Source organism: Arvicola amphibius, chromosome 9 (assembly GCF_903992535.2).
Source record: "Arvicola amphibius chromosome 9, mArvAmp1.2, whole genome shotgun sequence".
NCBI lineage: Eukaryota > Metazoa > Chordata > Mammalia > Rodentia > Cricetidae > Arvicola > Arvicola amphibius.
Genome location: NC_052055.2, coordinates 74,945,005 through 74,971,562, shown reverse-complemented (window position 1 = coordinate 74,971,562; position 26,558 = coordinate 74,945,005). Strand labels below are relative to the sequence as shown.

General features: G+C 37.4%; 1 protein-coding gene across 1 annotated transcript in view; it reads right to left on the bottom strand.

Annotated features, from left to right (window-relative positions):
• The window catches only part of LOC119823731 (CD2 associated protein), a 119,141-nt gene that overhangs the window by 27,276 nt on the left and 65,307 nt on the right, over positions 1-26,558 (bottom strand). The window contains 11 exon segments of the mRNA XM_042055758.1: positions 665-700; positions 702-770; positions 1,253-1,347; positions 1,711-1,738; positions 1,740-1,790; positions 3,186-3,192; positions 5,524-5,646; positions 5,648-5,708; positions 11,616-11,741; positions 15,029-15,121; positions 23,814-23,967. Of these exon segments, the coding sequence (XP_041911692.1) occupies positions 665-700; positions 702-770; positions 1,253-1,347; positions 1,711-1,738; positions 1,740-1,790; positions 3,186-3,192; positions 5,524-5,646; positions 5,648-5,708; positions 11,616-11,741; positions 15,029-15,121; positions 23,814-23,967 (843 nt within the window).

Genomic DNA, 26,558 nt, shown 5'->3' with positions numbered 1-26,558 from the left:
ATTAAAGAAAGAATAAAAGTAAACTGGACGCTGAACCAAAACACTGAATGCAATATAGCAAAGGAAAAAACTCAGACAGCCTAAGCTTCTGTAATATAATTGCCAATAATTACTTGATTAAAGACTACAAGATTAGCATGCTCTGCATCAGCTTGAACTGAAGATGACAGCCTATTTTGCAGTGTACACCCACACTGCTTTGCCTTCTAATTGGTAAGCTCCAGTAACCTTGCATGTGGAGAAAGTGTCAAGGCACGAATAGGCAAAAGATCTAGTACTAATGAGGTGAATTAGTTTTCTCTTGAGAATGCATACAGAAAATTACATGTCTAAGGAGACAAGCACCCAGCTTCACAATACCATACAATAAACTGACATTCTTTCATCACATTAAATCTCATTCAGAAAATTAAGAATCTATTCAACTTATATAAACCCAACTTTTTTTGTGACTCAGTAAAGGTAAAAGGCACAGCTGGTTTTCAGTACGGAGAGCCAATATCAAGAACAAAATACAAGACTGAAATAAAATGTTTACAGCAAACCAAATTTTACTAAATGCACAATTTTATAAAATTTGTTGAGCAATATAAAAACCCTATTTTTGAAAAACTATCTACCAAATGTTAAGTATCATCATCATTAAAAGCAAATAGACTCTTACTGGAAAGTCTTTATCTAGTTCACTTATCAGAACAGCGATAGTTATCTGGAAACACTCCTTCTTTGCCATTAAGCTCACCCTTCCACCAGCCTGCTTCTCCAGTGTCCTAAAACACAAACCAAGCAGTTACACTAATGTATCACATTTTCCACATTCTCTTTTTTTTTCTCTCTTTTGCAGTGTTGCGGGGCGGGGGGGGGGAGGGACTGGGGTGTTGTGCGCGCGCGCACTGCATGCATGCCTGATGCCTGCAGAAGTCAAAAGAGGGTGTCTGGTCCCCTGGAAGTAGATGTACACTGACTCTAAGCAACCATGTGGATGCTGAAACTGAACCCTAGTTCTCTGCAAGAACAGCAAATGCTCTTAGCTGCTAAGCCATCTCTCTAGACCCTATCACTGGTTTTAGTCTATAAATTATAAGCAATACAAACAATAAAACTTTAAAATAAAATCGCTTTAAGAGCTTGTATTTATGTTCCTAGAACCCCAAATCAAGATAAATCCCAACCATCTGAAAGCTAACACTTCTACAGGTACTAAAAGAATTTGAAAGATATTTCTATGAATGATTCACAACAAAAACCTTACCTTACTTATTAAATAGATTATCTCCCCTTCTTTAAAAGTAAGTTCATCTTCATTGGTTCCCTTCATAAGCAAATAATGTTCTACAATATCTTTAACTGAAATAAGGAATATAAATAATGTGAATATATTAATGTGACTTATACAAATTGATTAATGCAGCAGATACTTATTGAGCCTCTATGTAAAATAATATACTTATTAAGCTATTAAAAGTTAAACTATAATTTTAAAACTTATACTCAATGATAAGAAAAGTCATTCAAATAATACTCAGTGTCTGAGATGTACAAAATACAGTTTCAACTTCAGAGATTCTTAAATGAACACAGCACTCCGGAATTCTCAACCTCGTGTTTTACCAGGAGGATTTATACTCTGGGAAGACTACAGTGTAAGCAGCCCTCTGGTGGTGAGCACTATGAGCGTATTTATACCAGAGTGCTTTGTGCAGAGCTTACCTTTACTCTTGCCATCAGTGTCTGGTTTTTGTCACCTCCACACTCTGGGTTCTGGATCCCAGTGACTGCAGAATTGAGGGCTAGAAGAGAAAAGGACACTATCAACTATCTTGAGCTAAAATAAAAATAATGCTTTTAATTAATATTTTTACTTTTCCGGCTCAAGAGACAGCTGAGTGTTTAAGAGCACTAGCTGCTCTTCCAGAGAACCAGGTTCAATTCCCAGCACCTACACATCTGTAACTCCAGAACCAGGCGATCCTAGCCCCTTTCTAGTCTCTGAAGGTACTAGGCACATATTTTGTAAAGATATATACATGAGAGCAAAACACTGAAACACATAAAACAAAAATAAGTAAGTCTAAAAGAAGATTGTTTAAGATTTTAGTTTGTAAATTATGTGTCTATATAAATAAATGTCTGTAGGTGGGAATTCACATGAATTCAGTGCCCGGAGGACAAAAGATGGTGTTGATCTCTGGAGCTGAAGTTACAGGTGGTTGTAAGTCACCTGACATGTATATTGGGAACTGGACTGTGGTTCTCTATATGATCAATATGTACTGCTAACTGCTAGCCTATTTCTCCAGCCCAAGAATAATAGATGTTAAACCAAGTTTTCCTTTACACTTGCCCAGTCCTCTATAACGGTACTTATAGTTAGGTTTAGTAACCTAACTAAAGATTCAGCAATATAAAAATTAACAATCTAAAAATTTCCTCAAAAGATGTATGACTGTTTTAATCTGCATTTACATCCGGGCACCGAGTGTATGCAGTGTCCATGGAAGCCAGAAGAGGACAGTGGAATCCCATGGGACTGGAGTTACAGAGAGCTGGGAGTCACTATGCAAGTTTAAACTAGGAATCTAACCCAGGTCCTCTGGAAGCCATCACTCCAGACCTAATAGCCATTAATTTTTTAAAATATTTTATCTATCTATCTACCCTACCTACCTACCTACCTACTACCTATTATTTTGGTTTTTTCAAGACAGAGTCTCTCTGTGTTGCAGCCTGGCTATCCTGGAACTTGCTTTGTAGACCAGGCTAACTTGAACTCACAGAGACCCACCTGCCTCTGCCTCCTGAGGGCTGGCTATAACCACTAATTTTAAAACTATCTTAAAATAATAAATATACTCAGGTATCCACTATCTATTTAATAATAGAATTCTAAAATAAATAAAATAACCACTTTAATAGACTGAAACTTAATCCTTACAAAATTTCTGTATCAAGGAGGGATTGTCATTCTTCTTTTTTATATTAGGAAGCAGTTAACCCATCAAAGCAGTGATTTAGTCCTGGAGCCCAGATCTGAAACTACAAAATGGACACTTAACAACACCAAACCTTAAAACTGGAGGGGAACTTTTCAATTTATTTTATTATGCATTATTTGAGATTTCTTACATGTGTATACTGTAGCTTTGGGTTTCATGAGTATTGCATCTACATCACTCCTACCATACCCAAACCCTGAAATAAGACGGAAATTTAAAAACTTTACCACTTCATTACTATCTGAATGAAAATATTTAGGTACTGTTACAACTCTTACGTAGATTACTAGGACCAATTCTCCATAGAGTATGGTCCTACACCACCTTCAATGAATGCTTCCTTGAGTTCTCTACCCAAATAGAGCAGCACATATGACATTAGAATTAAACGGTTAAAAATACACTGATAACTAACCTACCAATACGTTTATGCATCTTCCAAAAATTTCACTTTAATTTCTCACAGTTTTAACCATACCTTTCAACATAGTATTACCCTAAAACATAACAAGTGCTCCCTACTTTATTAAATAATGTTACTTTAAGACTACTCTCATTAAAACTGCGTAGCAGACGTTATGAATTGTGACTGGCAGAATACTAATGCCAATGTCATTAATCAAAGACGTTATTCAGTACCATCATACACGTTTAGAGCGCAAAGGGACCTATGATCACTTAGTCCAATGTCCCTCAAAAGCAAAAAGCTGTAGAACACCATTTCACAAAACTGAGACTCTAATCCATTAATTCATTATACTCTATAATCTTTTTTTGGGGGGGGGGGGGGAGGAGCAGCATTTCACTATGGAGCCCTGGACTACCCTGGAAATTGAGATGTAGACCAGATAGGCCTCAAATTCAGAGATTCATCTGCCTCTACCTCAAATGCTAGTATTTAAAGATATATGCCATCATACTAAAATCTTAATGCCAAGAGGTAGGAAAGGGCAAGGCAGGAAGCAGAGGTGCTCTTTCCTAAATCCAACACACAATTAAATAGGAAAATATGCAGGAACCTGCAGAAGAGAAGACCACCATCTCGGGAGAAATAACAACGATTTCACCAACCAAATGAGATGTAGCTGAATTGGGTGAATAATGAAATATTTTAAATTTTTAAAAGGTAAGGAGATATAAATGAGAACTATAGGTCCTAGAGAGACGGCAGAGCTGATAAGAGCACTTTACTGCTCTTAAAGACGACCCAAGTTTGGATCCCAACACCCACACAGTTCAATCAAGCACACGTAACTCCACTTTCAGAGGACCTAGCTCCCTCTTCTGATATTCTCAGGCTGAAGTGTGCATATCACATATACACATAAACACATACTTGCACATACATAAACATAAAATAAAGCTATTTTTTAAAATGAGAATTATAGGGACAAAGTTCCTTTCTTCTGAAGTACCTGCTCAGTCAGTATCCTCCACAATACAAACACTGGGAACCAAAACTTCCAAAGAAAGGCTCAAGATTGCAATTATTTCCCTCCCAAAACAAAAAACTTAAAGGCTTACTTTTTAGCTTTTTATTAATCTTATAAATTAACGGATTGTTCACTTGATTTCATTTGAAAATGCTAGTAAAATGCTAATAAAATTATCTATTTGAGGTTAGTAAATTTTGCTACTGTTGAGAATTCAGAGAAAAGGTATGTAGCACTTAAGTAATAAATAACATTTTATTTAGAATTCACTTTAAATAGTTCATTTTTAGGTATTTATTAAATTAAAAGAAAAATAAATCTTTAGCTTTAAAAAGCAAAACAAAAATATTTCCCTTTTACATTTACACTGTAATAACTAAAGGACACTGAGGTTGCCACTAAGGAAAGTCTTGTCTTGGATTTACCAATTAATAAGCACCCTAATAAAATTATTAGCCATTACAAATTACAAGAAATTTCCCACAAGCTTCCCATTCATTAGCCCCATGACCTTCAAAAATAATTAAACAGACTTTCACCCCTTTTATAACTTTAAAAAAAAAACTGTTTAGGTGATGCAGAGTGAGCTACCAAGAGGATCTTGAGGTCCAGGCTAGCCTGGGCGACATAAGAATCTTAACTCAAAAAAGCATACAAACAAGAAGCCAATACCCTCACCCCCCAAAATACTAAATGAAACAATGAATAAAATTAATCTAAGTTAAATTCATTATTACTCACTGTGACTGGTTTAACTGTGATTACCTGTGATGGTTAGTCTTGTCAACTAGACACAAACTATCATCACCTAAGAGGGAAGCTAGCTGAGGAATTGCTTCCACCAGCCTGGCCTGTGGGTCATGTCTGTGAAACATCTTCTTGATTGCTGACTGATGTGAGAGGGACCAGGCCAACTGAGCAAGCCAGTAAGCTGCTTTACCCCATGGTTTCTCGCCTCTATTCCTGCTTTGAGTCCTGCTCTGATTTCCCTCAATGATGGACTGCTAGGACATGTGAGCCCAACCAACCTTTCCTCCTTCCAAGTCAGTTTTGGTCAGTATGAATTATAGTATAAGAACCAACTAGTACACTACCTTTCTGGTTTTTTCTCTTCTGTTTCACTACTGGATGTTCTTGTCCTAAGTTTCACAGAGCCTTCTTTAAAAATATCTCCAAATCCAACTCCTCGGAAAACTTTCTTTGGCTGTGTAACTGAATCCAGGATCACTCCCATTTCCCGGAGACAGTAATGGTGAGGTAGGGCCAGTCAAAGCTATTTCTAAAAGAATAATTTTGTTTATGAAGAATGGACACTCAAAATTACAAAAAATCTTTACAACACTTTCTACAATATCTGTATCTTATACTTGTAAAGAAAAAAAAAGATAAACAACACAGTGCTCAAATGTACTTTGATTTTTGCTGCTATGTTGAATAAAATAAATATTCTAACTATATTTAATTTTATGATTAAGAATTCAGAAAAGATTCTTAGCAAGATACTACTGCTTAGATATGGCTTGTCTCCTAATGGTACAGAAAGGTGACGGACACTTAAGAGGTACACTCACTAGGAGATGACTGACTCATCAGCACCTGGGAAGAACTAGCACCACGTTATGGTCTGCGGGAGTGCAATTAGACTGTGAAAGAGCATTTTGTTGTGAAAAAGCTTATATGGCGGTATTGTCTTTTCCTGAAGGATCCTTTGATGTTAATATAGACCATCCTAATCCTAAATCTAGTATGTCTTACACAGAATATCAGGTTATATCTTTCTTATAACCTGTTTGAGACCCTGATAGTATACTTACCAGTCTGGCAATCTTGTCCATATCAATTTTCAGACCACTGATATTTATATAGTGTAATAATATTTAAATCCATTAGCTTGCTACTTGTTTTTTTATTTACACATTTTTTTTACTCCCTCTCGTCTTGGTTTGTTCCACTACTTATTAGCATCTCATCTAATAGCTCATTAAATACACCTCTGCTCCAGCTCAAATGTATAATCACTGAATATATATATATATATATTATAAATAATTTATTTATGGTAAAATCTAGTTCCCTTTTTTTCACTAAATTTGTAACAAAAACTACTTCATGTATACTTCCATGTAGTAACATAAAACAATTTTTAAAATCTGAAATGTGATCCTTTGTTAAAAATTACCAAAAAATCGTGATTATACTGGGTATTAATGAAAAGTAATACAACACAGACACCTGATGAAAACCCAGCATCCAATAGAAACAATCCAGTTTACCATTAATCTTACAACACCAGTCTAGAAGCTTTTAAAAATGGCTGCACATTTTCTCTGTGTTTAGTATATACCATGTGAAGAAAGGAAGAGAAGGAGGGAGAAGAGAGGAAGGGAGATTATCTTGATTATCTTTACTTGGATAGTCCCATATTCCCTAGGAGGGCTCTAACTCAACATCTCTAAAGTAAATTCACCATCTCTCCCAACTTAAACCTAGCTCCTGACAATAAACAGTATCTGCATTAACCCAAAGACTAGCTGGTAATCTCTGACCACTCTTCTTCGGTCACTCTCCGTATCCCATCAAAACTAAATCCTAAATGATACAGAGCCTATGGAGCTCTTCCATTCTACCCATGTCTCTCCACCACCACAGCATTCTTCTAGCTTAGACAAATACTATTCTACCTAAATTAAGACCGCTGAGCCTGCCAGCCAGTCGTCCTCAAAGCACTCTCCACATGCAACCAAAAGAATCCAGCTTAAAAAAAAATTGATCATGTCATTCCCCTTCAAACATTCTCTGTGATTTAGTGTCTTTAGTGTCTTATGCCTGACGTTTCTCCATCCTTAATCCAACTATATAATCCAAAATCTCTCTGAAACGAATGTCTTCCAGATCTTGAAAACCTATGGCCTTTCTTCATTCTTCACGTTTGCTGAGGCACTGGCCTATTGATTTTGAGATCTCAACACATGACTTCTGCAAAAGGTGTTTTCTGCCGGGCGGTGGTGGCGCACGCCTTTAATCCCAGCACTCGGGAGGCAGAAGCAGGCGGATCTCTGTGAGTTCGAGACCAGCCTGGTCTACAAGAGCTAGTTCCAGGACAGGCTCCAAAGCTACAGAGAAACCCTGTCTCGAAAATAAATAAATAAATAAATAAATAAATAAATAAATAAATAAATAAATAATAAATTAAAAAAAGGTGTTTTCCCCCTTTGTGCACATTTATAGTACTCAGAAGTTCCTTGTGACGTACTTCTCATGTCAAATTACATTAATTTTGACTCATTTAATAAAGTCTTTTCTTTTTGAACAAAACAAAAGCTTTAAAGTTGGGGGGCTGCTTGTTATTCACCACTGAACCCCCAGAATATAAGCAAGTATGCTGGACAACAAGCGCTCAACATACTAAAAGAAAACAAACTATAGATGCTAAGTGAATAGCAGTTTTTATATGTGGGCTTCCTTTTGGTCTGTAACTATGACATTGCAGACTTAATGACAAGCCTCCACTGAAATGTAAATGAGCTCTCATATCACTACTCAGAATTCATGATCATGACTCAGAAATTAGTGTCCAACAGGAAAACCACAGGGCTGCCTAGTACCTAATTTCCTGTTCATGCTTTCTACACATTAAGAAGTATAAAAGAAATCAACAGCAGTCCAGCTATGATTTACTACTCACTGGATAACCAGGTGTCCTATTTCATCACCCTTAGTAAGAGTGACATCAATACCCTCCGAAGTTAAGGGTTTCACTTTCTAAACTGCCTGAAAATTCTCTGTATACCAAAAAGTACTATTCTTTCATTCATTGACTATCGACATGTCACACTATTCCACAAAACAGACATTTGGCAGTGAACAAAATTTATATATTCTAGTAAGTAGTTTGCGTGTGTGTGTGTGTGTGTGTGTGTGTGTGTGTGTAAATAAGGAAGAGTAAATTCTGCTTCAAAATGAAATCAAAGAGACTATAATTTTAAAAAGGGGGTTGAGTCTTTTGCTTTTTTATACAGAGCATTCAGAAAAGGTATCAATAATGAAGTGAATAATAAGAGAATCATAAACCATCAGAATACTTCAAAGAGACTTCCAAGCAAAGACACAGTGAGGTCACAGTACCCATGGAAGTCCCATCCTCAAGTGTTCTGTGTCCAGATTCGAACGAGGGGAAATGTGGTAAGGTGTATGACAGCTGCATTTTTACAGACTTTCTCTTGTTTTTCCTTATACATACATTGTAGTAACTATTTACACTGTCTTAGTTATTATAAGTAAAACTGGAAATTATTTAACATGCACAATCAGATGTGCCTAAATTATATGCAAATTCTGTTATTTTAGAAAGAAACTATAGTGTCCTCTGATTTTGATATCTGTGGGGAACCCTAAAAACTAAGTCTCCAAGATTCTAAACAAACACAATGTACCTAATCCACTCAAGAAAAATCAAAGCAATTGGTGTACAGTCTCCAAAAGTCTTAATGCCCAAAAAAGCAGACAGAAGATAAAGGAACTGGTCTAAAGAACAGTTTAAAAGTTAAACCATATGTGTGGTCCTAAGTTCAGAAGAAAAAAAATCATTATAAAACAATAAAAGAACAATTAAAGAAGTCTGTAGATGAACTATGTGTGAAACAACATCATCAATATAAAGTGTCCTGATTTGATGATGATAATAATGTAACCATGAGACAATCTTTGGTCTCAAAAGATAAACAAGATTTTTAAAACAGATGTAGAGAAAACATGAACAATAACTAGACCATGGTGAATTGTAAACTAGATAAATCTGGGTAAAGGATACATGACAACTCTTCCATTTTTATGTTTCTCCAAGTTAAAAGAAATGTTTCTAGCACAAGCCTGTATTCTTAGCACCTAGAAGTTCAGGCAGAATTACCATGAATTTGAGGTCAATCTGGACTATACAGAGCAAGACCCTCTTTAAGAAAAAACAAAATGTTTAAGATGGTCCTATAAGGCAACACTTTGCAAATAAAAGTACTCGGCAATGGGATTCATATGACAAAACTCTTAGAAATTTTGATTCTTTAATAAAAATAAAAGCATAGTGTCAGGTTTCTCTGCTATAAAATGAAGGGCTAGGGGCTGGAGAGATGGCTCAGTAGTTAAGAGCACTTACGCTCTTCCAGAGGACCTGAGTTCACTTCTCAGAACCCTTATCAGTCAGCTCACAACTGCCTGTAACTCCAGCTCCAGGAGATCTAACTTCCTTCTCTGGCTTCCCCAGGCACCCACATACTCACATGCAAATAGTACATACCCACAGTGAGAAACAAAAATTTTAATAGATAAAAAATGGAAATCAATCAGGTCAATGAAATGATGGGGGTATAAGGACTTTCTAGGTTTCTAGATGTTTCTGAACTTATCACCTCATGCATTTTTCTGCCATTTAAAAAAACCTAGCTTTTCCTCCCAAAATCAATTTCTTCATGTTTTCTACCATTTAACAAGATGCCTTCTTGAGCTGGTAAAAGAGTTCGGTATATAAGAGACTAGCACAGGCTGCTGTTCCAGAAAACCCAGGTTTGATTCCCCCGCATACAATAGCAGTTAACTCCAGTCCCAAGGGATCCAACTCTTTCTGGCCTCTGTGAGAACCAGGCACATGTGGCATACATAAAACATACAGGTAAAACCCCACAAACATTAAATAATTAAAATGAAAAAAAAGGCTGCCTGCTCTCTAGGCTTCAAATTTCTTAGGTTGTAGTGTTAAGGAAGATACCACCCTCATTCACATGCAAAAAAAATACAAAATTATGAATTATGACAAAAGTAGCAGGAAATTCTCTTGAAGTCCAGAAATAGAACACTGAGAATAATTTCAAAACAACTCTAGATTTCTTTTATCAATACATTTAATGCTACTGTAGATAAATTTTTATTTTTATTTTGTAAGGAATTATTTTAATTATTTGTACGTGTGGGTATGTGCACATGAGTGCAGATGCCCACGAAACAAGATCCTCCTGGAGACGGAGTTACAGGCTATCATGAGCTGTCCAGGTGCATGCTGGAAACCAAAAGCAGTATGTACTCTTAACTGCAGAGCCATGTCTCCAACCCTTCAAGTCTATGAAAGTTTTCATTATTATTTGGATTACCTTCTCTAAAAGTCTCTTATCATTCAGTTCATTAAAGCTCAGAATCCATTCTCTGCACATTAACAGCTTTCATTTCACTTCAAATTCATTTGCACATATGTATAATAAAACACTAAAAGTTCTGATAAGTCAAAGGAAATAATAGCTCAAAACAATGCACTGCCCTGCAATTGCATATAATACCAATTTGATAAAATCATACTCTCGTTTGCAATTAATTACAGAAAGGCAAATATAGCATATATTCACTACTCATATAACAAGAAACACACATACCTTGGCATTATACTGACTCTAAAAGAAAAGAAAAAGTAACTGGCATCTACAGGTTATAGACTACCCTTAAAATCCATAACATACATAACCAAAAATAGCTATGTATTAATAGGTAATAGAAGCATGACTTTTTAAAATTCTCACTATATGTACGATCCTACCTAAACTTCAAAAAATACAACCGTGGTTTTCTTTTTAAAAAAAGTATTAATTTATATTAGCTTGTGTTAACATTCTTCTTCAACTAAAATCCTTAAATGATGAGCATAATAAGATGAATTTCTGTCTCTAATTGACAAGAGAGCAAATTTTATTAAGCTAAACATGGTAGGACACACACTTAGAATCACAGTACTTCTGAGACTGAGACCGGAAGATTGCTACAAGTTCAAATAAAGCGTGTTCTACACAGTGAGTTCCATGTTGACAAAGTTACATATAGAGAACTTATCTCAAAAGACCAAATAACAATAACAGCAATAACAATTAATTAATTAACTAGCATTTAATTGTAAGGAAAACAGAATCTGGAATATGAATATAGAAAACAAAAGATTGCTATTTAAATTTTTCTCAATTATTAAGCTGGGACATTTGCAAACTCAGCAGTTCAAATAGTATGCTGAACAGAACTCAGGGAAAGAAAAAGAATAGTTTTTTTCCCCTTCTATTCCCATTATAATCTGCTCTATAAAACCAGGCTAACTGAAACTGATTAAGCACTCAAAAGAAGAATTCCAAGAGATAAAATCTTAGTCAAGTTTTTCCCTTACCTGATTCGTCCTGACCTTCGGTGTCGCCATCCTCTGTGATCTCTAACTCTTTCACAAAGTTTGAGGGGAAAAGTCCCAACTTATTGTTCAGAGTTCCGCTCCACCAGCCTTCCTCCACCTGAAAAAGTTCACAGCCCAAATGTAGTAAAATTCTTTTAAGTGAAAACCTCACTCTACTGAAAAAAATAAGTAAAAATATATGAGCAAGTAGTTACCGATGGCAAAACAAGTGCGCTTTAACAGAAAACAACAGGGAAATAAAAAGTTAATAAGTGGATGATGTCTAACCAATATTTCTAAGCTAATATTAAATTAGTCATGCATGGGATTAATATTACTTGAATGTTTACAACAAAAAACTTAATAATCAATTCAAATTATGAAAACAAATACTTTTTATTAAATGACAAGTAGAATATAATGCATAACTGAGAAAGCACTAGCCCCTGACTGGAATGGCACTCAGACATTACTGAACCTTGCTTTATAAAAATAAGATAAATTATTTACTTAAAAATTTTTCGTTTGGACAAGTTTAATAACTCTAAGGATATAACTTGTGAACCAGTGAAATGACTCTCAGCAGGGAGGACTGCTTGCCAACCTTGACTACCTGAGCTTGATCCCTGAAGCCCACAGAGTAGAAGAAAACTGACTCCCAAATGTTGCTCTCTGGCCTCAGAAGAAAGAGACAGGTCAACCTTTTTAGTTCTAAGTCAGCCAAAACTACATTAGTGAGTTCCTGTCTCAAAACCAAAATAAGTAAACTAATAATAATGAAATGTAAAAATAAGTGCTGTAATCAAAGTGAGAAAAAAGTGCAATAAAAGCACGGGAGGCATAAGCTGGAAATATCAGAATCTTCTCCCCTAAAGCCAATGACCAAGAAACTCAACACTAAGCCTAATGAGAATCTTCTAGATAAAAAGCATGTGGAGAAAAGCATAGTCACATCAAAACTCATGATGGTTACAGACAATATAGCTGACTACTAATAGCCAGATACAGTAATACTTGGGATGGCAAAGTAAAGTAGCAAGCATGAAGAGTTCAGAGGTTTTAGCAGACCGAAGGCAAATGAAACTGAGCATGAAGACTCATGTCTGACCACAGCACTCAGGGAATAGTGCAGGAGAGTTGCTTTGAGTGTAAGGCCAGGACCAGGCTAAATTTTAAGTTCAAAGAAGTAGGCTACGAGTAAGACCCTGCCTCAAAGAAAGAGGAAGAAAGAAAAGGTAAAAGGAAACTAAGATAAAGGATTGAAAATTATAGGAGCTATGTGTGGTATGGAATTAAATATGACAAAAGGGAACAGCCACAAAGTAACAAAAAAAAAATCAGTTTTAAAACTCCAAATCATCAGCAACTTGTTAAAAGTCATTTAAGGAATTATTGGGAAGAGTGGCAGTGCACATTCATTCAAGCATAGCAATAATGAACTGGGCATGGTGACCATACCTGTAATCCAGCACTGAGTAGGCTGAGGCAGGAAACCACCAGTTTAAAGCCAGACTGAGCTTTGAGACCCTTATGTGTCTCTAAGGAAAACAAATAAAAACAAACAAATAAAAAGCAAACAATCATTTAAAACAGACTGCAGTTGAGCCTGCAGGACACATGCCTGTAATTCCAGTGCTCAGGAGGTTGAAAAAGAAGACTACAAGTTTGAGGCCAGCGGAAATAGATGGTCAGACCCCTAGCTAAAAACAAGGGCCCCACTATACACAGAAGTCCTGGGTTCAACTCCTCCATGTGGGGGAGGGGAGCAGGAAGCTGTTCCAGACAGGCACAACAAGATGGCAAACTACACACAATCAAATTCAGGCCACTACATGTCAGGCACATATGAAAGTAAATGAAGATGGTTTCACTCCTGACAGTCTCTAAGTTGTTGGTAAGTAGCTATCATTTCCAAGGCTAGACTGTAAAAGGCACTACTTCCCCATGTATGCTGAATTGGTTTGCACTCTGAGTTGTGAAAATGCTGTGGCAAATCAAAATAAGTGCCCTCTACTCAAAATGTTTTGGATTTCAGACTATGGAGTGTTTACAGTAAACTCGACCCAAAATCTGAAACCTTTTTGATTATTATGGCGGGTAGTCAGGAGGTTTCAGAATCTTGACCATTTCAGGTTTGAGATCTGTTAGTTCAGACTATAAGACCAACTATCCAGACACCTCACATCCTCTAAGAAACCCAAGCCAAATGTAAACGACACTAAAGAGCTATCCAAGTGGCAGTTCTAGTTTTCAAGGCTATCAGACACAGGTTGTAAATGAGGGGACTTTCTTACAAGGCTCTCCTCACCAGCCCCCTTACTTCTGAACCCGTCCAGCTGGGGTCCCAGACATCATGGAACAGACAACCCATCCCTTGCGGTCTATCTGCATACCTGAGGCCACACAACCCACAAGCATAACAGTTGTTTTTGCACTAATTTTGGGGTAGCTTCTTCTGCATCATGAGTAACAACTATAAGCAATGTGGTTCTCTATGACTCAGTCTCTCCCTCTGAGAAATAAAGATAAATATCCCCTTCTGTTATAAAGGAAGAAAATGTCAAACTTATTTAGCACCAGTACTTCCAAATAAACGCTAACTGGTGATGCTGTCAGACAGAGATCAGACGGCCTTTTATATACGTATTCTTGAAGTATTGTAGATACCAGTGATAAATGAGAAATCATGACACAAAATCAATTCCTGCTACAATACATTTTATCAAAGCACTCTCTAAAATAGCATCTTCACTGGCCAGCAAAACTTTAAATATTCCTTTAATGAGAAAAGCAGATATAAGAAATTAAAACGGTTTTCATATCTTAAAGTATTAAAACTGCAAAAAAAAAGCATACTGGCTAGAATTTAAATACAACAATTCAAACAAGACCAGACTTTATAGCAATTTCTGCATTGCACTCCTGTTATCATTCAAAAAGAAATTTTGTTATTGTTTTGTGCCAACAGAGAATTAGATAAGGCTCTCTGGTGTTTGGGACTATTTAAATAACATTAATTTTACTTTTTAGCATTATTATAATGCTATGTGTGCACAACTTGAGGATGGGTGTGAGCATGTAATGTGTATGCCGAGGTCAGGGCCAACTCTGTAGAGTTGTTCTCTTTTCATGGGTTACAAGGACAGAACTCAGGTAGCCAGGCTTGGGTGAGCTTCTTGCCAATAGAAAATTACATTAATTTTAAGCTTAAAAAATGTTTATTTTTATTAAGACAAACACACAAACAGTACATAGCAAGCACAAGTAACAAAGACTGTCTTTAAATTTTATTGAAAACAGGCATAAATTTTTATAAATTTTAAAATCTGACAAAGCCCTCTTCTAGAAGCCACACCACGTCACTTGCTGTGATACTGCAAATGTACAAAGTCCTTCTGGTCCTTACCTCTTATTAATATCAATGATATCCCCCACTGTCAGTACCAGTTCGGCCTCATTTTGTGGAAGGTAGTCAAAAAGAACTTTACACTGACGCGTTTTGGTCTCTAGAAGAAATCATTTAAAAAATATGGTAAAAATATTATTTTGTAACTAGCAACCTTTATTCAGATACCACAATTATAGTTACAAGTGTGTAAAAGGGAAAAACAATTTAAACAAGCAATCACAAAACAGCACTGGGTGATTTTTAACATGTCTCACACAACACAACATGTTGGCACCTCCAGATAAAGTGTAAGGGTTCCAGTATAGAAAATGGGTACACCTGATCCCTTCAATTACAACACAAGCAAAATATCCACAACAACTTTTAAGACTACAAAGACATTCTGACAATACAATTATTGTAGGCAAGTCCCTCCCAGTGGTAATTTTCAGATGACTTCTTAATCAAGGCCTAGGAATATTTAAAATGTGCTACTTTAAGGTGACTGTTGAAGGGAAGGCAAGATGGTTGCGCAGAAGTACCAGCACACGCGCTTGCTCCTTCCAGAGAATAGAGGGGGAGGGGAAAAAGAAAGAAAGAGGGAGAAAGGCAGGCTGGCAACAGGTAACAGATGTACAGATGCACATTGAGATGAAAAACTGGCATTCAACCACAGAAAAAACAAACGCATTGTAAAGTCCCAAGCCTTGAGACAGCTGCATTGTAAAAGAAAAAATACTCCAACACCCAGGTTCCTGGCTCAGCAGCTTGGAACCCTTTCCCTTCTGGGATAAAAGTAGAAAGAAAATCAGAAAACTATCAAGCACAGACATCGACACTCCTGCCCTACTTGGAAGTTTTATAACCCTGGAATGCTTACATTCTAAAGAGAATCTGAATCTATCCACTAGTATAGAGTTAGAAGAAGGATTTCATCCAGCGATTCCCAGGATTAGTAACCCGGAGGCCTTCTTTGAGATAGAATCTTGAATCCGGACTGCCATGTTTCAGTGGGGCCAGACATCCGGACTGCCATGTTCATGTGGGGCAGGCACTGACCTCATTGGAAAAGACACCAGACACAAAATCCACCAACAGAACCTACCCTGAGAATCAGTGTAGGGATGCAGAGTGCAGACGTGAAGGTGATTAGCCACAAAAAAACAAAATCATTAGCGAGCCACCAACTGAGATAGGTAAGGGTATAGTTTGCCACAAGTAGATCCTGCTCAGCTCTCAGTTCCACACAGAAGTTCCTAACTCTGACAAGATGAAGAAAAGGGCTCCTAGACTGTATTCTCAACACACATAGGTGTTTTGGGGCAGTTTCAAGCAATGGCATTGCACCATCATAATGCTACCCAACTGGTCCACAGAGAAATTGGGTCTGGATGTGCTCTCTGTACTTAGAACTAAGAGGAATTTTGCACAGCTCCAGTTGCAACCATTCCAGCAATATCCCTGGTAGATAATGATTTTTCAGAGGAAGAAAATCATACTCAAAAAAAGAACTAATATGAAATCTAGGAAATGATGCTCATTGAATCAAACAGAATCCATCCAAAAACTTCAACAGCAGACTTAATAGGGAAAAAGAAATAATATGAGAGCTTGAAACATCTTTTTGGAAATAACATATTTGTATAAAAATATAAAAATATCCCAAGCAAGCATGCACACCAGGGGAGGGGACCTAAGGTCCCACTCTTGGACAGGTATGCCTACAGCAGAACAGAAGAATATATTTCTGCTTCCATTACAACTACATGTGTCCTATGTATCAGGCTTCACAATTATCTTGTACAATCACACACTCCTGTTAAGACTAGGTATCAGTGGCACAGCGGAAGTGTTGTGATTTCTGTTCTAACCTTCCTAGAAGACCATTGGACTTGTACCCACTGCCTACTCAAAGAACAAATGTTTTGGACATTACATGCTTACTACAACTGCATACTCAAATAAAAGAGGCAGTATAAACAGTGCCTGAGGAAAACTCTATAACCTAGGGACTGCTCTCCAACTGGAGGTAAGAGTTCTACACAGTACTCTACCACACAAGGCCAGGCCTGCTACAGCATCTCTACTCCTGTGGCACCAGCAGAAGTGGGTCTCTCCAACTCCAACCTCAATAATCAAACCCAAAGAAACTCTCAGGAGTAAAGTGAAAGTATTATAGTAATCAGTTAGAAATAAACAAAGCACATTCTAAAAAAAAAAGCTAAATATGCTGAACAACATGAAATTCAAGATAAAAAATTTAAGATAGTATGCTGTTGTTGTTTTAAAGCTTAATGAGATCCAAAGGAATAGAAATAGAATGATTAAGTAAACTTGGAAAAACAAGGCAATATATGATTAAGAAAATCATCAAAAAAAGAACTAATATGAAATCTAGGAAATGATGCTCATTGAATCAAACAGAATCCATCCAAAAACTTCAACAGCAGACTTAATAGGGAAAAGAAATAATATGAGAGCTTGAAACATCTTTTTGGAAATAACATATTTGTATAAAAATATAAAAATAAGAATGAAAAGAACATGAAAGACTGGAGGATATCATTAAAAGATCAAATATGTGTGTCATCAACATATTCAAAATTTTAATAAGGACAAAGCAAAACAAATGAAAACAGCAGAAATTTTCTCTAATTTTGGGAAAGGCATGCACCATCAGGGACAGGATTTTTTTGGGTCCCCCCACCCACCTCTGAGACAGGGTTTCTCTATAGCTTTGGAGCCTGTCCTGGAACTAGCTCTTGTAGATCAGGCTGGTCTTGAACTCACAGAAATCCACCTGCCTCTGCCTCTCAAGTGCTGGGATTAAAGGTGTGTGCTACCACTGCCCAGCTCAGGGACAGTATTGTTATATAAATCCCAACAGCCAGAGAAGATCCTCTCTACAATGTATGATAGTCAACCTGTCAAAAGGACAGCCACAAGAGATCACATTTAAGGATAATCCCATTGGACTAATTATCAACAGAAACCCTGAAAGCCAGACAAGTGTGGTAGGTATGGTGAGTGACTGGAGGATCAGGAGTTCAAAGTTAGGCTAGGGTACTTAAGATCTGTCTCAAACTAAAACAGAAAGAACCAGGAGGGCATCAAATGAAACAGGCTTTAATACGGTAACAGCAGGGATGACTTCAACACCTCACTGTCATGATGCACAGATTATCCAGTCACTAACCAGAAGAGAGAAGTAGAAGCATACAGATTTTCTCAAGATAGAACTAGAGAAAACTGGAGTAGACCCTTGTCTCAGCGCCTCCCCCTCCTTCAATGCACGTTAGCCATTAATGGCTTTGGGCAGTGGATACAAATCCCCTGTTCTCTCCTGTATCAGGCAGATGGATCCATCCTTTGGGTTGACTCTCTTGCTTTTTTTCTTTGAAAATCAGTGATGCTGGGGCCATCAAGATGGCCCAGCAAGTAAAAGTACTTGCCACCAAAGCCTGGCAACCAGAGTCTGATACCCGGAAATGACACAGTGAAAGGAAGGAAGTAACTCTTCTGGCCTCTGCATATGTGCTATGTCACACATGTAAGTAAACAAACATAATAAAAATTTGAAAATGATGTTAGACAGTTCATTTCTGAACTTCAAAAAAAAAAATCAAGTCAGCTTTTTCTTTAAAAATCTACCGCCTAGATCTCCAGGTAGATGCTTATATTTCCCTTTTTAGACAAATACATGCCCTTTCTGCAAGTTAGCTAAGGAAGGGGACAGAGCTAGATAAGGAAGACAGACATTCTTATTTTGGATCAAATAATATACCGTTATATGGTTAATGTGTTATTATCTTTATCCCACTTACCTTGGGAAGTATATAACTTAGCTATTGGGAATGGTGCTGCTTAAATACAAGTATATCTATTTTTGCACAGCTGTTTCAATTCTTTCAGATACACTGTCTAAGAATATAGCTGGATTTATGGTACTATTATTTATTGTCTGTGACAGGGTCCTAGTTGAAATCCAGATTTACCTTGACCTTAGGATCCTCCTGTTTCTGCCTCTCAGTGCTGGGATTATTTTTAGCTTTTTGAGAAACTGCCACTCTCAAAACAGCTGAACTAATTTACATAACACCAACAGTGTACACATCCTCCTTTTTTCCATGTTTTCATGGTTTTCTTAACAGACATTATAAATAGGATAAAATGGTAACTTGCTATAGTTTTGAATTACTTTGGTATGATATAGTTTTGCATACTAAGCATTTTTCTTTAATTACTTTTTATGTATGGGAGGGGGTGCTATAGCATGCATGCGAAGGTTAAAGGACAACATGTGGAAGTCATTTCTCCTGTGTGAGTCTCAGATATCAGCCTCAGGCTATCAGACTTGGCAGGGTCTCATGTGTCCTACAATACCCTCCAACTTGCTTCGTAGTCAAGAATAACCTTAAGCTTCTGATCCACCCCCAACTACTGAATTACAGAATTATTAATTTTTGTATGTTGTCTTGCTTTTTCTCTAGATTTTTCTATGTCATAATATGAAAGCAGGGATAATCTGACTTTCTCCTTTCTTGCTCATATGTCTGGTATTTTTCTCTCTCTAACCTAAGTGTAGCTCTAGCTACACTTCTATCACTATATATATACTAAAAACCATGAAAAGCCCTCCATCCCTTACCATGAAAGTCTTATCACACTTGACCTGTTCCTGACCTTACAGGAAATGCTTTCAGTCTTTCACATTCAGTACACTGACTATGTATATAGCCTGCAGCACAATGTGGTTTTCTGTACCTACCTTGTCCAGACCATGAAGGGATGCTGAGTTTTAGCCAATGTTTCCTCTCCATCTATTGGGATGATAATATGGTTTTTGTCTCTCATTATATTTATGTTTATTGATTTGTAGAAGATAAAAACATCTTTGCATCTTTGGAAGGAAACTTGTCGTGCAATCTGTGGCACGCCTGTTAATTTGAATTTGCTAGAATTTTGCATAATTTTGCATTCAAAGACATTGGGGAGTATTTTCTTCTTTGTTCTGCTCTGTTGGGTTTTGGAACCAAAATAATGTTGACCTTACAGAATCAATTTGGAAGGGTTCCCTCCCTCTCAATTATATGGAATTGCTTGAGAAAACATTGGTGTTATTTCTTTAAATGTTTGGTTACTTTTAACAGTGCAGCCTCTTCTGGTCCCAGGCTTTTTTCTTGCTTGGTAAATTACCTGGATTTCTTTTTTATATTTTCTTGAATTTTGGTAGGTCACATGTGTCCAAAAGTTTTTCTGGACATAGATTTCACCTGTATTGTGTGTATGTACTCTTTTATTACTTATACCAAAACTGAGAGAAACTATGGTAGTTTGAATGAGAACTACTCCCCATAGGCTAGAGTATTTGAAGAATTGGTTTCTAGCACATGGTACTATTTGGGTAGGTGTGGCCTTACTGCAGGAAGCATGTTGGGGGTAAGGGCTCACCCCAATTCCAGTTAAATGTCTCTGCTTCACGCCTGCAGTTGAAGATATTAGTTCTCAGCTCATATGTTGTCTCTTTACAGTGCCACAGAATTAAAATGTAGGGTGTTAATAATGGACAGAGATCATAATAACTCTTTCAATGATCTGGAAATTCTCGGAACACAGAAATTGCATACAAAGGTGCAACTGTGTGCTGTACATCTCTACTACGTGGCTAGTCTCCAAGAAGTGCAGTCCAGGACCACTAAAATGGCTAAGACTGTCCAGGTGAAAGTAGGACGGGGATGGACAAAGATTACTTCACTATCACATTTTCTGGAACACAAAGAATAAAAAAAAAATTTAAAAAAACTTTAATTGGTCTTAGTATCAAGAAAACTTCATTGAGGGGGCTGGAGAGATGGCTCAGAGGTTAAGAGCATTGCCTGCTCTTCCAAAGGTCCTGAGTTCAGTTCCCAGCAACCACATGGTGGCTCACAACCATCTGTAATGGGGTCTGGTGCCCTCTTCTGGCCTGCAGGCTTACACAGAGACAGAATATTGTATACCTAATAAATAAATATTTTTAAAAAAAAAAAGAAAGAAAACTTCATTGAGCCAGCAAGGGTGGCGCATACTTTTAATCCTAAGAACTGGTTAAAAAAAGCAGGCAGATCTCTGAGTTCGAGGCCAGCCTGGTCTAAGGAACAAGTTCCAGGATAGCCAGAGCTACAGAGAAACCTGCCTCAAACAGAACAAAACAAAACAAAAACAAAACACTTTTTCTTCACAAAAATGTTTTCTGATATAACCTTGTGCTATACTGACATGGAAAATACACTGTGACAATAAGGGGCCTGTATGAAAACTAGTAACCCCCTTACATTTACAGTTCAAGGGGGAAACTTCCTTATTACCAATCATTTAATACCACAGGGAGTTACAGACCAAAATTTTAAAGATACTATAATCGCAATAATCTCAGGTAAGAGTGTTTAAACAATTGTGGTCTGGCAAAAATTACTCATCAGGTAAAGGCACATACCTCCAAGCCCTATAACTTTAGCTTGATCTACAGAATCCATCTAATAGAAAGAGAAAAACCAACTCCTACAATTGCTCTCTGACTACATACACACTATGGCTCACACACACAGGATGGATGGATGGATGGATGGATGGATGGATGGATGGATGGATGGATGGATGGATGGAAGAATATGTATTTTTGCTAGGCAGTAGGTGGCACACACCTTTAATGCCAGCACTTGGGAGGCAAAGGTAGATCTCTGTGAGTTCAAGGCCAGCCTGGTCTATGAAGTAAGTTCTAGAACAGCCAAGTATTACACAGAGAAACCCTGTCTCAAAAAGAAAGAGAGAAAAGAAAAAGAATATGCAGAATATGCAAAAAATACCAATAAGCTGAACTGTCCCACATGGAATTTAATGGGATTTTTTTAAATAATAAAACCTTTAGTATCCATTGTCATAAAAATAATTGTTTGTACATGTTTAATGCTTCATACTTGGGGTTTTTTTTTGTTTTTTTTTTGTTTGTTTTGTTTTGTTTTTCGAGACAGGGTTTCCCTGTAATTTCTAGAGCCTGTCCTGGAACTAGCTCTTGTAGACCAGGCTGGCCTCGAACTCAGAGATCCGCCAGCCTCTGCCTCCCGAGTGCTGGGATTAAAGGCGTGCGCCACCACCGCCCGGCCAATGCTTCATATTTGTAAATGGCATTGTTGCCTCTCTTTTCCTAACTGAAGTTTTAAAAAAACTCAAGTAAATTTAAGTGAGCTAAAGTCATAAAAGAGATCAAGTTTCTAAAATTTAAAGTACGTTGGCACAATAATCCTATGGACACAGTAATGGCACATATACCTTGGTGGCAACCAACAGCTTTCTAAGGACTTACGACCCATTCAGCTGGAGGATTACCATGTCTGGTACTGGAAACCTAACTACTCAGTACTAATGAAACCATGGTTTTTGGAAGAGATCTACAACCACTAATTTACTAAACAAACATAATCCCTAACAACAATCTATAAACATCTGTCTTAATACCCACAGGTAGGTGTGGTCTTCACCTTTCATCAAGGAATCTTCTTTGCAACAGATGAAGACCACTACAGAAAACCACAACCAAACAAAATGCAGAGCTGTGGAGCCCACTCCCAAAGGATTCATATATGAACCACTCCAGAATCTAAGGCTCTGGAAACATTGCAGAATAGAAGACAAAAAGATTATAAGAGCCAATCAGAATTAGGGAATTCACTGGGAGACTGTGTCTCCTACTAATATCAGAACCTATAACACATGAAGTCTCATCAGTATGACCACCTAAATATGAGCTGTACAAGAATTATACCAACAAACATGCCAAACTAGATCGGAAAAAGCCCATGTGGCCTCAAGCCTACACAAATTACTCAGGCAACTGAGTAATTCTGGGAGCAGGAGAGGTAGTCCTCCCCAGGGAAGAACACACTAATAGGTTGACTAGTATCAAATGGTCAGACCTGAAAATATACATACAAGTAGTATTATGTGAACTCTGCAGGTTCTATTTAGCAATATGTATGTACAAGCAAATATATCATGCATGCAATAACAATTAATGAAAAAAGAGACCATGAATTTGAAGGAATCGGAGAGAGGTATATGGAAGGGTTTGGAGTAAGAAAGGGAAGGGAGAAATGTTGCAATTAAATTACAACCTCAAAAATAAAACAAAACATAAGATATGCGGGACTAGGGAGATAATTCGGTGAGTAATAGTGCTTGTTGCTCAAGCCTGGCACCCTGGGCTCAATCCCTATGGCCCATATAAAACTGGGAGAGAACCAACTCTACAACATGTCCCCTGGCCTCCGCACTCAACATCCACATACATAATGAATAAAAAAAAATTTTCAATAAAATATGGTACCTCTCTTGATCAATTTTTTCCCTAACTTATTTATAAACAAAAAACTTTCCAGAGCAGGAGGATCACATATGAAGTCAACATAAGCTACTGGGAAAGACCCTATTTCAAAAGAAAAAGAAAAAAAACTTATCAAGACATTTCAGACTAGCAGATACCTCAACAATTAGTAAGTACTATTAAATACAATCAATGTGTCAACCATTCAGAGACAGTAAGAGATAAGCCCGATATCTTCATTTACAGTTCCTGTATATGGCTACCAGCTTACTCATGCTGGATTATCAATGTTACTGAATCAACATGAGCAAGTACAAAAACTATGTGTGCCAATGCCAATCATCAGTTCATGAGAGTAAATTAATTACTGCAGTTGGCTGTAGAAGACTGAACACATCTCCCTGAATTTATGAGCAGTCATAACTAAGTAGGAAAAGAATTGTTTACATACTCTTCTTAAGGGTTTTGGTTTGTGGATGTGGCTGAATTCCTCCAGCTGGAAGTCCATAAGTGCTGATTCGCTGTACAAGACTGGCTACATTTCCATGCCTTTCCCGTTTGATGGGCAAATTGTTATCCTTGGGTTCCGTCTCTCGCTTAATTTCCTATAAAAAGGCAAATCAGTAAAAGAGAAAGATACTTAGGTATGTCTTAACCAATTTACATCCTTAGACATATTTCTGTATTTTTTATGTAGCCAAGGCTAGCCTAGAATACACAGCAATCCTTCTACCTTAGCTTCCCTACTTTTTGCTTCTCAAATGTTAAGATGTCAAGACATAGCTACAGTGATTACTAAATAAATCACGGCATAACTCATTTTTAAGCTAAAGAATGCAGATCATTTGCCAAGCATGGCATAGTATAAGTTTACATCTTATTGAAACTGGAGAAAGGGTAAAGGAGAGTTTCAACCTACCCTCACTAACACACACAAGAAAATCCTGAAACACATAAACCAAGTAACACAATAGTTTTAAGTCCAGAGTATACAACTTCTTTCTACAAAGCACTATATACTAAATATTTATGGCTACCAGGCCATACAATTTCTTTCTAGTATCAGTTCTGTTATATGTAATCAAATGCAGTTACATACCTAAATAACTAAACCCAGACATATTCTAAAAGAATTCATGAACCTAAGTTAATGGGCATGGTGGTCCACACTTGCAGTCCCAGCCCTTGGGAGTTAAGAGGCAAGAGAATCAGGAGTTTAAGTCCTCGTCTAGTACAAAGAGACTACAGTGAGTTCAAAGCCAACATGACTATGTGAGACTCTATTTCCAAGAAAACGGGGGAGTGGGGAGGTAGCGTCTTTTAATTTTCACATATTTTACACATAATTTAACATTTTCTTAATTTTCCCTCATCCAATCATAAAAATCTTAGCCAGTAACCTTACAACACAGGTCTTGTACAAGCCAGTGACATGTAGATTTTACCTTACAGGTTTTAACTTAATGGCTCCCTGCTCTAATTCACAGGTATAATAAAATGAATGCCAGGTGGTGGTAGCACACACCTTTAATCCCAGCACTCAGGAGGCAGAGGCAGGCGAATCTCTTAAGTTTGAGGCCAGCCTGGTAGAGCAAGTTTCAGGACAGCCATGGTTACATAAAGAAGCTCTATCTTGAAAAATCAAAATGAATCATCTTGGGAAAGAGTATGGAATTTTACTAGAAGAAACAAAAGACCACATAAACATGAAGTCATGCTATGTTCAATGATTAGAAGCTCAGTATGAGAGGCAGCTCTAGAGGTCGCCTCAGTCCACCATCACCCTCTGTCCCACCATCCAAAGTTACAAACTTTAGTTTACCTTACATAAATTTAGCAATGGAAAGGCAAATAAGGGTGACTTCACAAGTAACCTCAGGGCTGGTGAGATGACCCAGTGGGTAAAGGCACCAACCACCAAGCCTGACAACCTAAATTTAACTCTTACACACAGTTGGAGGCTAGAACTGACTCTACTGTGACAAGTGAGTAACAGGGCAAGGCACAGGGAAGGAACATAAAAGATAGAATGTGAACAACCTGATTGGAAGACAAAACAGAACAAAACCCCTGAGAAACAAAGGTGACACTACATATAGCTGAAGCATGAATATGAAGAATTCTTAAGAGTCATAAAGACTAAGAACGAGGTTGAAAGGTTGACGATACAAGGCTCTGAAATATACTACAAAGAATGTGGGACATTTTCACAATGCAAGAGATCAGTACGTGCAGTATAACAAGCTTACAGCAAGTAGGTACAACTGACAATGAATGAATATTCCCTGAGTCAATGACAAAACAAAGTTTGAAAGGTTCAGAAATATTCAAAATACTAAGAATCTTGAAAATTCATCAGCTCCAATTCAGATGACACCCAAATTCCTGACTTGAACAACTCTCAGATGGTGCTGCCATTCACTAAGCAACGGTTTCTGGCGAATGCCTACTCTTACCCAATAACAGAGCTCCACTTCAAACTTCAGTCAACTCTAGCTTTTGTCTACTCTACGTGTGTCTGTCTTTCAACAGAGATCACAGGGACTAAGGAGCTAAAGAAAAATCCAAGGCAAGATCCTGGTACATATTTTAGTGTTCCCATCAAGTTGCAACTGAATTTCTTCTTCTTCCTTCTTCATAATAGTTACGTCACAGACTTCCCTACTAGGGTTGAGATCATGGGATTCCCTGTTCTGTTATACTTACAGGTTTCCTCAATGTATACACTTCTCTTAGCTACAGGATCTCACTTTCTTGTTTTCAGGACTATATGTCTGATGTCACTCAATCTTGGTCCACTTGCACTTCTGTCACCTGCTATATACATATAACCAAACTTAGATGCCTTTTTCAAAATGGAGTGGCTCATACTCATAAAATTTTGGGTGTCCCTACTGCCATGAGTTTCCTATCAGATTAAAGCACTTTTGTTTTTTGGGGTTTTTTTTGGGGGGGGGGGGGGGGGGGGAGTGTTCCGAGACAGGGTTTCTCAGTAGCTATGAAGCCAGTACTGGAACTCTATACACCATGCTGGCTTCGAACTCACAGAGATCCGCCTGCCTCTGTCTCCTGAGTGTTGGGATTAAAGGTGTGTGCCACCACCACCCAGCCAGATTAAAGCACTAACACTAGACACACACAGTAGGTTCTTCTGATTTTAAGTCATATATTTTCCTTTTTTTTTTTTGAGACAGGG